The 13,561-nt window shown below is 51.3% G+C and overlaps 6 protein-coding genes across 6 annotated transcripts; 3 read left to right on the forward strand and 3 right to left on the reverse strand.

Annotated features, from left to right (window-relative positions):
* Positions 1-5: 5 nt before the first annotated feature.
* Positions 6-1,736, forward strand: BJY04DRAFT_185307 (ribosome biogenesis protein LTV1). Its single transcript, XM_073710745.1, has 2 exons — positions 6-47; positions 105-1,736. The coding sequence occupies exons 1-2, from the start codon at positions 25-27 to the stop codon at positions 1,537-1,539; spliced, it is 1,458 nt and encodes a 485-aa protein (XP_073573117.1). The 5' UTR covers positions 6-24; the 3' UTR covers positions 1,540-1,736.
* Positions 1,737-1,795: 59 nt separating this feature from the next.
* Positions 1,796-3,699, reverse strand: BJY04DRAFT_185308 (CDP-diacylglycerol--glycerol-3-phosphate 3-phosphatidyltransferase). Its single transcript, XM_073710746.1, has 3 exons — positions 3,393-3,699; positions 2,969-3,318; positions 1,796-2,915 (listed from the first exon to the last, which is right to left on the reverse strand). Exons 1-3 carry the CDS (start codon positions 3,636-3,638, stop codon positions 1,913-1,915), a joined length of 1,599 nt encoding a protein of 532 aa, XP_073573118.1. The 5' UTR covers positions 3,639-3,699; the 3' UTR covers positions 1,796-1,912.
* A 143-nt stretch (positions 3,700-3,842) lies between these two features.
* On the forward strand, positions 3,843-4,846 carry BJY04DRAFT_185312 (complex I NDUFA12 subunit family protein). Its single transcript, XM_073710747.1, has 7 exons — positions 3,843-3,952; positions 4,029-4,049; positions 4,145-4,151; positions 4,227-4,304; positions 4,360-4,423; positions 4,478-4,615; positions 4,676-4,846. Exons 1-7 carry the CDS (start codon positions 3,902-3,904, stop codon positions 4,722-4,724), a joined length of 408 nt encoding a protein of 135 aa, XP_073573119.1. The 5' UTR covers positions 3,843-3,901; the 3' UTR covers positions 4,725-4,846.
* Positions 4,847-4,857: 11 nt separating this feature from the next.
* BJY04DRAFT_226717 (putative filamentation protein (Rhf1)) lies at positions 4,858-8,739 on the reverse strand. Its single transcript, XM_073718477.1, has 3 exons — positions 8,505-8,739; positions 7,503-8,446; positions 4,858-7,449 (listed from the first exon to the last, which is right to left on the reverse strand). Exons 1-3 carry the CDS (start codon positions 8,632-8,634, stop codon positions 5,041-5,043), a joined length of 3,483 nt encoding a protein of 1,160 aa, XP_073573120.1. The 5' UTR covers positions 8,635-8,739; the 3' UTR covers positions 4,858-5,040.
* A 411-nt stretch (positions 8,740-9,150) lies between these two features.
* Positions 9,151-11,570, forward strand: BJY04DRAFT_216608 (RIX1/PELP1 family protein; the record flags this gene model as incomplete). The annotated part of the gene is made up of 2 exons (XM_073715806.1): positions 9,151-9,489; positions 9,546-11,570. The coding sequence occupies 2 exons, from the start codon at positions 9,151-9,153 to the stop codon at positions 11,568-11,570; spliced, it is 2,364 nt and encodes a 787-aa protein (XP_073573121.1).
* Positions 11,571-11,684: 114 nt separating this feature from the next.
* BJY04DRAFT_30572 (wax synthase family protein) lies at positions 11,685-13,487 on the reverse strand. Its single transcript, XM_073720096.1, has one exon. It carries the CDS (start codon positions 13,329-13,331, stop codon positions 11,799-11,801), a length of 1,533 nt encoding a protein of 510 aa, XP_073573122.1. The 5' UTR covers positions 13,332-13,487; the 3' UTR covers positions 11,685-11,798.
* Between the last annotated feature and the right edge of the window lie 74 nt (positions 13,488-13,561).

Consider the following 13,561-nt stretch of genomic DNA (forward strand, 5'->3'; position numbering starts at 1 on the left):
CTCATAAAGCAGTATCCCTTCAAGATGCCTCCCCGAAAGCAGTGGATGTATGTATACGGTCCTACTGTTTCCCAGTGATGTGCCCTCCACTGACAATTTCTTAGCGATAAGAAAAACGCCACCACTTATCAGCTTTTCCACCGATCCCAGAATGATCCCCTCATCCACGACCCGGCAGCACAAGATCGTGTTCTCCACCCCGTTTACGGACCTCCCTCTGCAGACCCGAGCACTTCTTCAGGGCACCGCGCGAAACACCTAAGCGATCTCGCCAGCGAATTCGGATCGGATATCGTTCGTGAGAACGAAGGTGAAGCAGCCAACCATGGCATTTTTTATGATGACTCTAAATATGACTACATGCAACATTTGCGCGAACTGGGCACCGGAGGTGGCGACTCGTACTTTGTCGAAGCGTCCAGCAAGGGCAAGAACAAAGCTAAGCCGATGAGACTCGAAGATGCACTTGCCCAGACTTCCCTAGACGATGATACAAGGAGTAACTGGGACGGCCGCAGCACGATGGGCTCCGCATATGGAGCTTACTCTACTGCATCTACATACTCCCGTAAACCTACATACCAAGACCAGCAAAATGTTCCGGACGCAATTGCGGGTTTCCAGCCGGATATGGACCCTCGACTTCGTGAGGTTCTGGAGGCGCTAGAAGATGAAGAATATGTTGATGAGAAGGAAGACGATGACTTCTTTGGACAGTTGACCTCTACCGGAGAAGAGATGGACCCTGGCGACTGGGAGGATACACTGTTCGACGAGGACGACGAAGATGATGGATGGGAATCTGATGCAACAGAGAAAGCCTCTGTACAACCAAGCACCTCATTCGCAAAACAACAAGAACCAAAACCAAATGCAGACTCATCTGAACCGGGCGAACTACCCCACCATGATGCTCCAGCACCAGATATGGACCCCAACGACCAAGACTGGATGCGCGAATTCACCAAGTTCAAGAAGTCTGGCAAAACACAAGCCGCCCCGGCAGCACCCGCTAGTGTCGTTCCCTCCGAGCAACGCAGCACACTCGCCTCCACAGTCTTCACAGTCGGAGGCACACCCATCCGCCGGAAGAAGCGTAAGGGCGCCCTTACTAACCCCTCCGCCTACTCCATGACTTCATCTGCGCTAGCCCGAACCGAAGGACACAGACTTCTGGACGACCGCTTCGATCGTTTGGAAGCACTTTACGCCCTCGATGAGGAGGAAGAGTATGATGATTCCATGTCCATGGTCAGTGGCATGACAGGGATGACAGATTTCTCCATCGCCTCTTCGCAAGCACCGAGTCTTATCGATGCGAACGGCAATGCTGTCCCACCGCGCCACGAGTTCAACAACATCATGGATGATTTCTTGTCTGGGTGGGATAACAACACCAGCTCGCAAGCGAAGCGGAAGGGCGCAAAGAACAAGCGTGGCAAGAACGGCAATGAGGCGATTGGTATTCGCATGTTGGATGAAGTTCGGCAGGGCCTTGGACCTGCTAGGGTCTCCGGTCGGGTGCCTGGTAAGGCGTGAGTCGCTTCGTTAAGAGACAGCTTCTTTGCCGGCTTATTGATGATCGCAACGATATCTCTTTTTCTAATTGTTCATGAAGGTTAGACATATGGTCAGGCGTTGGGTTTAGGGCATTTGATTCTCAATAGATAGGTCTGCGCATTTAAAAGTTCACATATATATACCTCACGAGACTGGAATGACATGCTTGCTATCACTACATCTGTAATGCCTAATGCGCAGCCGGTAATTCAAATCCAATTCCTTTGCGCAGATAAGCCCCGCAGCAAGCCAAATATTAGTATTGTACATGCCCTGGTGTCCAGATAAGATCCAGATCCATCTAGACCATCTATCTTCTATCTATATATACAGAAATACCTCAAAACCCCCATCATAAAGCACCTCCCACCTTCTCAACAATCCACATCGCAAGTCTAACATTCCACCCAACCCTCCTTTCTGTCCTACGCAAATCATCCCTCGAAACAAGACTTGCATGAGTCTGTAGCCACTCCATCTCCTCCCCCAATTTCCTCTTCAACTCCTCATCCCCGGTAACAACTAACGCCCCAACCTCCAAATCCAACCCATAACTGCGCTTCGTGTAGTTACTGCTGCCGACGAAAGTTAGACTTGGATTTTCTTCCTTGGGAAGAGTAACCCAGAGCCCCTTGGCATGGTATGTCCAGCCACCCGGCTCACCGACTGTGCCGCGGCGCCATTCTTTGAGCTCGATGGAGTTTGTGGCTTGTGCAGCGGCGACGCGGTCGAGGAAACGCGCTGAAAGGTGCGTGTATGCTGCTGGGAGCATACCTGAGATACCGGGGGAACCGTAAAAGCCGTTGGCCCAGGGTGAAGCGGTTAGGACGGTGCCGCGGGTCGTGGAGGGAGTTTCTTGCGAGGGGGAGGTGCTTGAGATCAAGAGGGAGGAGAGGGCAGGGTGGATGTTGAAGTAGCCGGCTGTAAAGAGCCAGCGAGCGCCAGCGAAGGTTGTGGAGGTGGAAAGGAGGTGGAGGATTGTGGTAACGGCGGGGAATTCGGTTGAGCTGTCGGGTTTGAGTAGGGGTGTGAATTGAGCTACGGGGTAAACGAATGTTTGACTGGGTGATTTGGGTTCGAGTGCTGCTTTGCTGGCGGACGGCTGAATGAGAGGGTTGAGCACCGTTGCTGAGTACGCGATAAAGTCCTCTGGGTCGTCGAGGGGTGAAGGCGCGCCATTGGCACTGGGCCAATCAAGGAGGTATCCGGCTGCATTATGAGGGTCAGGAAGAACCTTGAAACTGAGACGGCAGATTGTGTTATGGATGCGCGCATAGTAATCAGTCAAGTCTTTTGAGTTGAAGACATGATATCGGTCCACACGGTTCGTAAAGTAGTCATCGGAAAGGTTTGCCCTAAAGGTAATTAGCCACAGCACGGATATCTGATGTGACAGCCTGCAACATACCCCGAGAGTATAATCTCATCATCGATACCATATAGCTTCATATGCTGCAGTCCCCAACCCTCGTTTATCCGTCGAGGAATCCACTTCTTCCGCAATCCCGTCAGGTTGGGAGTATGAAACATGCGAATATCCACCCTATCCCCGTGTTCTGCTACCAGTGACGCCAAAAGCGAAGCGCAGGAGGGGTTCGGTGTCTCTCGAGTTCCGCGCAGTGCATCAGTCAATATTGAGACTTGCAAATCGGGGTTATCGCGAAGCGCTTGGTTCACGGTTTCAATCAATTCGTACTCCGTTTTGCCGATATATAGTGTAGATAAATAAATACGTTTCCGAGCATGGCGAATTTTATTCTGCACACGATAAATTATCACATATTAGCCCTCAGTCTGAATACATTTAAACATTGAACTGCATAAATTCGCACCTTGAGTGTAGTGTAGAAACTCGCGGGAGAATCCAAAATCGTGATCCGTGACGCTGGGACCTCAAAGCACGGTGCTATGCGATCCAGCTCGGTTGTGATACTCCCCAACGGCGACGCACTCGACGGAGCAGCTGTACTCGTAGAGGGAGGTATATGCGTCGAAAAGCTGCGCTCCCAGAATTTCCGCCGTACGACGGGGTTGCGTGCAGCACACCGGAGCGTATGGCCGCCAACACGGCCGAACATAGTGCACACAAGCTTCAAGAGCTAGACAGTGTGTAGAAAAGCAAGGTTCAGGCACACGAGCAATTGGGATGAATACTCGAGTTCTTCTTCATCCTCCGCGGTGGAATATAGAATACCTATGCAAACAGCGCAAACACTGACATCGCGCTAGACCGCATCAGGCCGATACAACTTCCGGGCCGAAAGACCGGCGAGAGAGAAGGACGACGATATTCATTCTCCGAATCTAACGAACAAGCTCCGTGAGCGGCACTTCGTCCAAGATGTCGACTATCGTCCGTACGTTGCGGAATCTGAGAAAGATTGGCTTCAAGGTGAGCTCTCTTACACACGGAGCATTGCTCCAATTGGAACCGCACGATTGCTAACCTCTACCGTTTCGTCCTCTAGGATTATGGCCACCAAATGCAGGTATGGTTCCTTGTCGTTGCGATAGTTGAATTGAGACGAGTGGCTACGATCCCTTGAATTAAGTTGGTACTGATGCTATTGGCTTGGTCGAGTAGTATATGGGTATGTGACCTCATCCCTACCCCTCTACACTTCTCACACGAAGGCGCACCATTGACTAACGGTATTCAATTACAGGTGACACCAAGGCCGGTACTTTGATTGGAACCGACCGATTTGGCAACAAATTCTACGAGAACGTGGAGGAGCTTCCCCGTGAGTAAAGCGCGAGCTTGATCTCAATTACCGACTGCCGCTGACTGAGAATAAGTCCGTACTCGCTGGGTCGACTACAAGGAAGTGGAATACGACCCCTCGCAGATTGAGCCCGGCTGGTAAGACATGACTTCTTCGATCACATACGAGGATCTTGTATTAAGTTATTATAGGCACGCGTGGATCTCATACATGGTCGACACTCCTCCGACCGGCGACAAGCTCATGCAGACTGGTCAGCGTGCCTGGGAACTCACAGAGCACAGGCCTACTTTGACGCTTAGCCGTGCGGCTTTCAAGACTTATTCAACGTAAGTGCAGCACCCTCTGCGCTATAACTTCCCCAACAACTAATCGCAACGCATGGTTAGTGTCAAGCCCAAGTACTCGGCCTGGACTCCTGTTGCTGCTCCTCGGTAAATTGGCCATGATTGTTCCTTTGATTTGGTTCTCTTAGACCGCTGGTTACCAGTGTATTTGTGGGCAATGTGTAAATAAAGGTGTTCCTATTCCGTTTTCAATCAACAAAGATATCTCAAGAACTATCCTCCGATAATAGTTGCCCGAAATATGTCCGCTTGGTGGATAATGGCGTCTATATCTCATAAACAGACGGCAATATCAAGGTATCTCGCCACAATAGCAAATGGCAAGAAGAAATATTTTGGAGAACCGAAACCCAAAACCGTCCCAAGAGGAGTACAACCAACAAAGACAAGATGAATTACAGGATTATTTACAGAACATACGGCCCAGAGCCAATATTAGACCAGTGACGGATGGGCCGTCGATCTTCAAGCTCGATACACCACCAAAGGACCTCCTTCAGCTTCTGTGTCTGACCCACGGCTTCATATGCCCTAGATAACGCGAACCATGCTTCAGAATTATCCCACGAAGTCCCGCGTTTCGTCAGGGCAGATAGTAAGCGATATGCTCTCTCTCGAGCGGCGATACGGTTGATTAGCTTGGGTTCTTCATCCTCGGTAGTAGTGTTGTCGTTCTTTGGCTTGGCGACATCAGAGACTCCAGACCTGCTGAGGCGCTTATCTTCGTTTAACTTCTTCGTCGATGGTGGCGTCAATGTTGACAAGTTAGTTTCCACTCCTGGTTCTGGAGGCTGCAGAGGAAGTTTCTGGTCCCAGATATCGAGGAGTAGATTCGCCAAGCTGATGGTCGCCTTTGGATGGTCAAGGTTGTAGAGCAATGCCTCCTCAAAATGCTCCATAGCATCATGAGGTCGTGATTGTGCAGTTAGCAATAGGCCGCGTTCGGCATATATATCGGCCCAAAGTTCGTCAGAGCTCTTGGGTGTTGCCCATCCACGCTCGCGGAATGATCGGGCGGAAGCGTCTTGCGATGCTGTGAGGGTCTCAATCCGCTTGACGTGTTTGGATGCTTCCTCGCATGCCTCGGCAGCATCGTCAAAGGACGACGCCCGCCTATAAAGTCCCGCAATAAGCAGCCAGATCTTAACAAGAATACACAGAGCATGTTTCTGAGCTTGAGCTTGTGGAAATTTAGTCAAGGTCCCCGTGGGCGACTCAAACCCATATGAGGTCGGCAGGCGGATATCCTGCTCGGGCGGTTGTTCATCATGGCCAGCGGGGGAATCCAGACGCGTATGCTGAACGTTATGGGCGATTGGGCCCAATGCATGCTTTGCGCTCTGTGGTTGGTTTGCAGCTTGTGAAACTGCATTACGTACTGTTTCTGAGCTGGGTGCCTCTTCCCCAAGATGCTGTTCGTTAGGTTTACTGGCAGCTTCGGGACCACGGCCATTGGCGTGTCCCAAATTCGGATTCAAGGTATCGTCCCCTTTCTTGATAGTGCTGCTGCGCTTACGTAGCTTCTTTGAGTCGGATCTGCCCAAAGTGGACTGGCCATTGCCAGTACCTGAGTGGTTTTCGTCGGTCACCTGTATCGCAGGTGCTCCATCGAAGTTGGCGGGCCGGTTCGGAAGCCCTAAGTGGCTGGATGGGTCAGGCTTGATATCGCCGCTAGGAATTACTTTTTGGTCTGCAGCGCGAGGGGCTTTATGTCGTCCAAAGATGCTGCCGCGGAAGCTTCTCACTGTGCCCGAAGAGCTCTTTGGACGCGGGAGTTGATCGGTCCGCGCAATAGTCTGTACCTCGTGCTCAAGATCGAGAACTTGGAATAAAGTAGCGAAAAGACCAAGAAGCTGGTCACTGTGGTTGAGAGCAGCCTCGGGTCCTTCTAGAACCTCCACAAAGGCAAGTTGGGTCATGCGGGTCTCAATTATCCGCTCCCTTTCTCGATTCCGCAGCCGATCGATAAGTGCACGCTTCAGCTGTATTTGGTCTTGCGCATTCGGCTGGCTTTTTGCTGGCCTTCTGTCACTGTTGGCTAATGAAGTAGCGGCGGCCGGGAATTGCTCAAATGCAGCTTCGCAGGAGCGCTCTGCAATATCAAATTCCTGCTTTGCACTGAGTAGGAGGGCCAAAAGATGCCACAATGATATCAGATCTCGTTCACGGTTGAAACTGGCTGACTTGATGTCTGTGTCCTTGTTTGATGCCAATGCTGACTTCACATAATCGATTGCGGCATCAAGATCACGATTCTCTGCCAGAAGTAGAGATAGTGTGTACAAAGATGAGTAGTTAAATTCGTCACCAAGCTCCGGGGCAATGCTTCGTTCCAACGACTCGATAGCCTCCGCGCGAATGTCATCACGATCGTCACTTACGACTGTCCAGTTTGCCCAATTCGCAAGACCAACTCCGATTGCACGATATGTGGCACTGATATCAGCGAGCGAAATGGCTCGAGAGTCGACAATCAATCTTCTCTCCTCTCCTTCCTGGCGGTCCTCGACGGTATTGCTAATGTATCTTTTCAGAATCGTGATAAGATCCTTAGCTTTCTCTGCCTCTTTTGCTGAACCAAAGCAGCATAATATCGTGACGCCCTCTGATAGTGTTCGCATAAAGACACCATCTTCCTCTAACTCCTCGTTTGGTACCGACTTCTCTGCTCTTTCTTTAGCGCCCGTGACGATCTCTATATATGAGTCTAGCGCTCTGAAGGCAAGGTCAAACTCTGCTAATGCGGAATGAACGTGGAAGAGGCGCCTCAGAATTAGAAAGGAGTGGTATGTCCTTGTTGCAGCGCGATATAGGATCTAGACGAGCATTTAGCATTTGTTAGTGTACACATCGTTCCTTCAATACGTACCTCGAGAACATTCTTGCCGACGGCGTTTTGGCCACCTTCACCGAGTTCCTCGTCATTCCACTGTGAACCACACAGTACCTTCCAGTTCCGAATCACTTGCTCTACCCAAGCTTCGACGCTTTTATTACCTGAGTCGGCGGTGGGAAACTTCACGTCGCGGAGAAGGTTCGCTTCGCTAATTGCCTCCACGCGTCGCAGCTCGGTGGCAAGCTGCGGGCGCTCCGGACCGCTTACCGGGGTGGTATACGGCAGACCATGCTGAAGAATGGCGGATAAGAGGTCATAGTACGATTTCCAAATAGAATACCACTGGGCTGGCTCCGGGGTGCCTTCAGTTTGTGCGTGCTGGGAGGATGCTCCTGGTTTAACGGCCGAATGCGACGACCACGCCCGGAATAGCGACAGAGCAGTCTTGACGAGTTCATCGCTCGCGTCTGTGATATCTTTGTTGACTTCGTTGCCTGCGATCAGTGCCCCATCGGCAAGAACTTTCTCGGACCAGTAGATGAATTGACTAGTGGTCGACGCGAGTGCTGGGCTGCCTAGCCAAGGGACCAGGGAATTAAAGGTCTGCAGCGCATCCTGAGGGTTCGAAATGGAATGCTGTGCAGCGCCTTTGATATAACAACCCTTGACTAGGCATGCCCTGGTCCACGGAGACAATTCTTCCCCAGCCGTTGTCAAATCGTTCAACTCATCGGCGAAGTCCTTGGGAAGGCGAGCCGCGGCCAACCCTGGCTCATTGAGAGTATAATGAACCCACCCCAGGCAAATCTGCGCCTGGAAGATCTCCTGCTTGGTTCCATCCGCTTTATCAATTGTAGAGAGAAGCGAGGGTATCAATTCTGGTAAGCCGGAGGAAGATGAAGGAGGGCGTGCGGCGGACGAGGTTTTATGGAAATGGGTAATGATCTGGTACTCTGCACTAGCTACATCTAGGAGACCTATCCTCAGTCGCGTTAGATTGTGGTCTTAGAAGCGAAAGGGGTGGTGAGGATTTACATGTCTTCTGGGGAGCATGTTTAGTGACCTTTCGAATCAACTCAGGGACCTCGTCCCACTTATTCTGACTTCGAGCATTATCCAGGGCAACGATGTAGCGATGCCCCTTTTCAGATTCCCGCGCCTGCATTGCGTGTTAGTGAGGCCAAAGGGGAAGTCAGTGACGTCGCGGGGTTGGTTAAGTAAAGCAAAGGTGGACTTGAGATGGAATGGGGTGCGTGCGTCACTTACGCTCATGGTGAGAGGTGAACGAAGGTGGAGAGCTGGAGGCACAAACAACAACAGAATCTGGGGGAGAGCAGTTAAGAGAGTGGTGCCCGACAGTCCATCACGAGCGCCCACCCCGAGGCTCTTTTGATTGCAATTAGCAGATTGGCAGGAGATCGGGGGGATAAGACCCAAGGACGACACGGACGACAATAATTCCCCCAGGAACCGTTGGATCTGATCTTCAACTGATTATTCGGCCAGGGGAGAGACCCAATAATACGGTATCGTACCGTCCCGAGGCTTCATGTGGCCCGAGCTCATCCTCGACTTTTTTTTTCTCCCGCATCTTGGTGCTAGATAGCAATATTTGAGCATCGCAAGCTTCAAGTTTGCCATTAGACAGCCGCTAGCAAATCGCTAGGTTTTGTTCTGCAGCATGGCGCACTTGTCCATGACTCTGCGCGCCGTCAATCACCGATTGACCAGCCTTCCAGCGCAACAGCTACCTGCGATTGCGGCTTCGCTCGCATCCTCCATCTCGGAATGCGGGGATCTGCTCTTAACGCCTCAGTCTCAGAAAGCGGGAAAGTCAGACTCAGACCATGCGGTACAGGTGCATAAGCTAGTGACCCGGCTTTCAAGCCTGTTACAGGATAGATCATTTGAGGGACGGTGGACCGCAGTTGTACTTGTTAAGGCCGTGGTGGAAGCTGGTCAATGGGAGATTTTGCGCGGGAGTGAGTCTTTTGTTCGAGGTCTTATGGGCATTCTCAGTGTGGGTACAAGTTTCTGGTTCTGAAGCGATCAAATGTTGACCGACAATCTCAATAGAAACCCGACCCTACTATGACCAAAACCATGGCCATTATCACCCTGACCCGACTCTTCCACCTTACCTACCAGTATCCGACGCTCGTCCGCGAGATAACGACGCCATCGCTTCCCGCATTTGTCACGGCTACCTTGAACCTTATATCTGTCAAGCCATCATCCGAGCCGACTCGAAAGCTGAAAGCCAGTACGCCGCTGTTGGAAGTGGTTCTTCGCGCGCATGCAGAGCTCATTGCTAGACATCCGACCATTTTCCGGCCCTTTACGGCGCAAATCCACAGCATCCTTCAAGCAATTGTCGGCTCCACCTCAGGATCGTACCCGCAGCCAGTGTTGGACATTGCGGAACAGTTGTTCGTTGCTCTTCATCATTGTGCGCCTAAGAATACTGGGGGCGAAGAATGGAAGAATGCTTGTCGGATGGCGATCACTTCAACCCACACCACCTTGAACCATGTTTTGCGAGCAGTAGTAGAGCAGTGGGAATCTGTTGACCCGTCTCTACGACAACAACTGGGTCGTCCAATCGATTACGCCCACGAGGTCGGAAGCCCTGGCCTCGATGCCCTGGGTCTGTCTAGCTGGCAGGGTCTGGACACTGGTGTCAAACGAGTGGTTGAGCTGATGCGAATGATTTCTACTTTCTTGAAAACTGCCACTTCTTCGACCGTATCGATCCCAGTCGGTTCCATACTTGATTTAACTGCGAGGTTGATGTCTATGGTCGTCCCCTCAGACGCCGCCAACATCCAGGCCAATCCTCAAGTGAGTCGGACTGAAAGGGAAAACCTCATTGCCGAATTACCTCAACTTCACGTTGCCTGCATTAGGGTTCTTCGTACCCTAGTCAATATTCTGGAGACTGCTGCTATCCCGGTTGCGCAGACAATCTTGGAGCAGACCCTCTGGGTTTTCCGCGCGGAAAAGTTTAGTAAGAAGGTGAGGACATCAGTGTATGGCCTCATTGACACATTGCTCAAGCACATCGGCTCATCCATGGGCAAGAAGAATGTGTTTTCCCTGACTGATATGATCCGATCCTGTTGCTCCGACCTTCTGCCTGCAGACCGTGAAAACAGCGCCAAGGATACCGACGTAAAAGGCAAATCGAAGACAAATTCAGGTACCGTGAACGCAGACTTCTTCCTCAACCCAAATCTCAAGCAAGGCCGTCAAGTGAATGCCTCTTCGAAAAATCCCAAGCTCTCACGAGCAGCTTCCGACTTCCTCCAAACCGTCCTATCCCACCTTCCAATGGAATACCTCGCACCAGTACTCCGAGCTGAGATCGACCGCACCATCATCATGACCTCCAACAAGAATGCCATGTATGCCAGCGTGCTCAACCCCTTCCCAGCTGTCAAGGGCCGCGGAGCCAACGTCACGATCATTCCCTTCCTCGCCAGGAGCTACGCATCGGAGATGGAAGTTGAAGCCCTAATCCGACCCCGGATGCCTGTTCTCACAAACTCAAACGCCATCGGCCACTACGCCAATGTGGAGGACGATGACGAAGATGAAGAACAAGAAGACGCGGATACCCTGTCAGCCGCTCAACTCGCTCAAGAAACAACCGACTTCCTCAAACCATCAGCCACGCCTAACCTCCAAGACCTTGTCGATTCAACTGCTCATAAATCAACGACTTCAAACAAACGCATATACACTGAAGAAACGACATCCCGAACCCCGGTCCTACCACAAACCAGGGACACCACCCCGCCTAAGAAAGCCAGATTCGAGAGTGCCGTACCCGCTAATGCATCTGCATCCCTTGGCAACCCTATCTCCGGCTCTGCACTGCTTTCATCGACCGAGACTGCCCCAGTAACTCAGACTAGCTTGCCTGAGGAAGATACATCTATGGCTGATGCTACTGTTCCTCGGTCGACCATTGTGGTTGAACAGACGTCGGTTTCCCAGATTCAGACGACAGCGCCAGCTGAAGAGGAGGATAGTGATGATGAAATGCCGACTTTGAACATTGAGCCGGATACAGATGATGAGGATGACGATGAAGAATGATTTGAAATCTGGATCATAAAGTCAATGTAAAAATATATACCCTACCTCAAAAGATATACATCAATGTCTGATCCAATGTACGGACTGTGCATATCTTGCTAATCTATGAACCGCTAAAGCCTATTCTACAAATACAGTATATGTTTTAGGTCTAATTGCTCCATATACTCCAACTCCTGCCGCTCTAAATGTTCGATCAGATCCAAGGGATAGGGCAGCCAACAAGCCCTAAATGATCCGTACACCTCTCTCCCAGAAAGTTCCACCATCGTAGTACTCGAACCAAGGCGTCTGCCAACAATTCCACCCTCTACCCATCAACCCTCTCAAGAAGCTGATGGGCAGCGGCTCCGTCAACCACAGCCCACCCCTCGCAAAGTCATCCGCAATCAGATGACCCAAGCCGAAAAGCCACACAAGCACAAAGGCTACGTTACCAAGTCTACGCAGCCAGCGCGGTGGGGGAAAGCCGAGGCGCGTGAGTTGCAGGACCACAATACGGGAAAAAGTATCTTGGAGAAAGATTCCGAGGGCTTGAGAGATAAAGAAGAGGAACGTGCCCGAGATAGGATGTGTGCCCCTGCCAATCTGAGTGTAGCTTCCAGTGCCGTGCATGAGGCCGCTGATGCCGAAGGCAACGACGGTGCTGATTATCCGGCGAAAGGTGCGGTGAGATGAAAGTGTCGAGGGAAAGAAAGAGATGAGCCATTTTGCCGTGGATACAAAACCGAAACGGAAGATCTGATGCCACCAGGTGCCCCAAGTACCCACGAGACCGTGGTCTAAGATGCTTGAGAGTGGCCCGAACTGGTCGGCATAAAGCCATGGTACGTCGAGTGGTGTTGCGGTTATTGCACGGGCAGCATTAGGAAACGCCGTTGAAAGACCCAGGAAAAACAATGGGTTTAGAGAAGTCACAAACTGGAGCGCGAAGTACACTCCAATGCCAGATACAAGAGAGCGATACAGTCGGACTGGACCAGGGACAGCGCTAAGATAATCGAATGGAAACGGAGCCGGCGCGGATATGTCCCCGAAGAAGAAGGGATCCCAGATCATGATCAGCTTGAGGCCGTCTATGGCTAGATATGCAACGACGAAGCGTACAAAGGCCGCGCGCAGACGTGTTTTTGTACTGGGACACGCAGTTTTCTTGACTGCATGGCGAGGTTTTGGATCAAGATGAGGAGGTAGCGGATCCAAGGAGGACAACCGAAAGTTGAACTCAGGCCCCCTCATGGTCAGCACCAAAGCAAACACCCATCCGAAGCGATGCAGGAATGATTGCGGATATGGCTGCCACACTAGCGTGTCTATAAACTTTTGCACCCCATTGGGGCCATGCTCCTTTCTGCTCGCGTGACCGTTTTGTCGAATTACTGGGCTTTCGGTTCGGACAAAAGGCACTCGCTCAATACGCTGGAAGTCTCGCTCCGCATCGTTGAAGAATAGAAGCGTTGAACTCCAAACAAGCCACCAGACCATGATCAACCCAATCATGTATCCATTTGCGCCTAGCAATACGCGCCGATACCGAATGATCTCGATGCTTATGCTAATGGTGATCGCGTGTAGAATTGGCCGGAAAACCCACCCACCTTTTCGATAGGGTATGAGGAGTGCCGTGATAGGCAACAACATAGGAAGAAGGGCTCGCCATAATAATAGCGGCTTCGCATCTCCTTTTTGCACGAGAGACTCGAATTGATTATAGGTCTCGAGGACCGAGCGCTCGTAACGAAGGAAGGCGGCGTCCGTCATAAATACAAAAGGATAGAGGCTAGAAACAAAGGAGGCGAGTCTTGTCTGTATAAATATATGGAGGGCAATCCATTAAAGAGTGTTTCTCCCAGTTAAGATATCCCAATGGGTGAGGGGGCTCTCGCGGCGCCACTTATGAAGAGTCCCGACTCCGAGGGGAAAAAAACGGAAGGAAAAAGAAAAGAGCATAGCTATACGCGGGGCCACTCTTCGGCAGAGGCAAGGCGCTC

The sequence above is a fragment of the Aspergillus karnatakaensis genome, assembly GCF_047715665.1.
Source record: "Aspergillus karnatakaensis strain CBS 102800 unplaced genomic scaffold BJY04scaffold_15, whole genome shotgun sequence".
Lineage (NCBI taxonomy): Eukaryota > Fungi > Ascomycota > Eurotiomycetes > Eurotiales > Aspergillaceae > Aspergillus > Aspergillus karnatakaensis.

Coding starts and splice junctions, on each gene's coding strand:
- BJY04DRAFT_185308 (XM_073710746.1), bottom strand. CDS start 3,638: ATGTTCGGCCGTGTTGGCGGCCATACGCTCCGGTGTGCTGCACGCAAC. Junction 3,319..3,392: donor GTTTCTACACTACACTCAAG/GTGCGAATTTAT, acceptor TATCGTGTGCAG/AATAAAATTCGCCATGCTCG. Junction 2,916..2,968: donor GATGAGATTATACTCTCGGG/GTATGTTGCAGG, acceptor AATTACCTTTAG/GGCAAACCTTTCCGATGACT.
- BJY04DRAFT_185312 (XM_073710747.1), top strand. CDS start 3,902: ATGTCGACTATCGTCCGTACGTTGCGGAATCTGAGAAAGATTGGCTTC. Junction 3,953..4,028: donor TGAGAAAGATTGGCTTCAAG/GTGAGCTCTCTT, acceptor TTCGTCCTCTAG/GATTATGGCCACCAAATGCA. Junction 4,305..4,359: donor GAACGTGGAGGAGCTTCCCC/GTGAGTAAAGCG, acceptor ACTGAGAATAAG/TCCGTACTCGCTGGGTCGAC.
- BJY04DRAFT_226717 (XM_073718477.1), bottom strand. CDS start 8,634: ATGCAGGCGCGGGAATCTGAAAAGGGGCATCGCTACATCGTTGCCCTG. Junction 8,447..8,504: donor ACATGCTCCCCAGAAGACAT/GTAAATCCTCAC, acceptor GACTGAGGATAG/GTCTCCTAGATGTAGCTAGT. Junction 7,450..7,502: donor TCGGCAAGAATGTTCTCGAG/GTACGTATTGAA, acceptor ATGCTCGTCTAG/ATCCTATATCGCGCTGCAAC.
- BJY04DRAFT_30572 (XM_073720096.1), bottom strand. CDS start 13,331: ATGACGGACGCCGCCTTCCTTCGTTACGAGCGCTCGGTCCTCGAGACC.
- BJY04DRAFT_185307 (XM_073710745.1), top strand. CDS start 25: ATGCCTCCCCGAAAGCAGTGGAT. Junction 48..104: donor CCTCCCCGAAAGCAGTGGAT/GTATGTATACGG, acceptor ACAATTTCTTAG/CGATAAGAAAAACGCCACCA.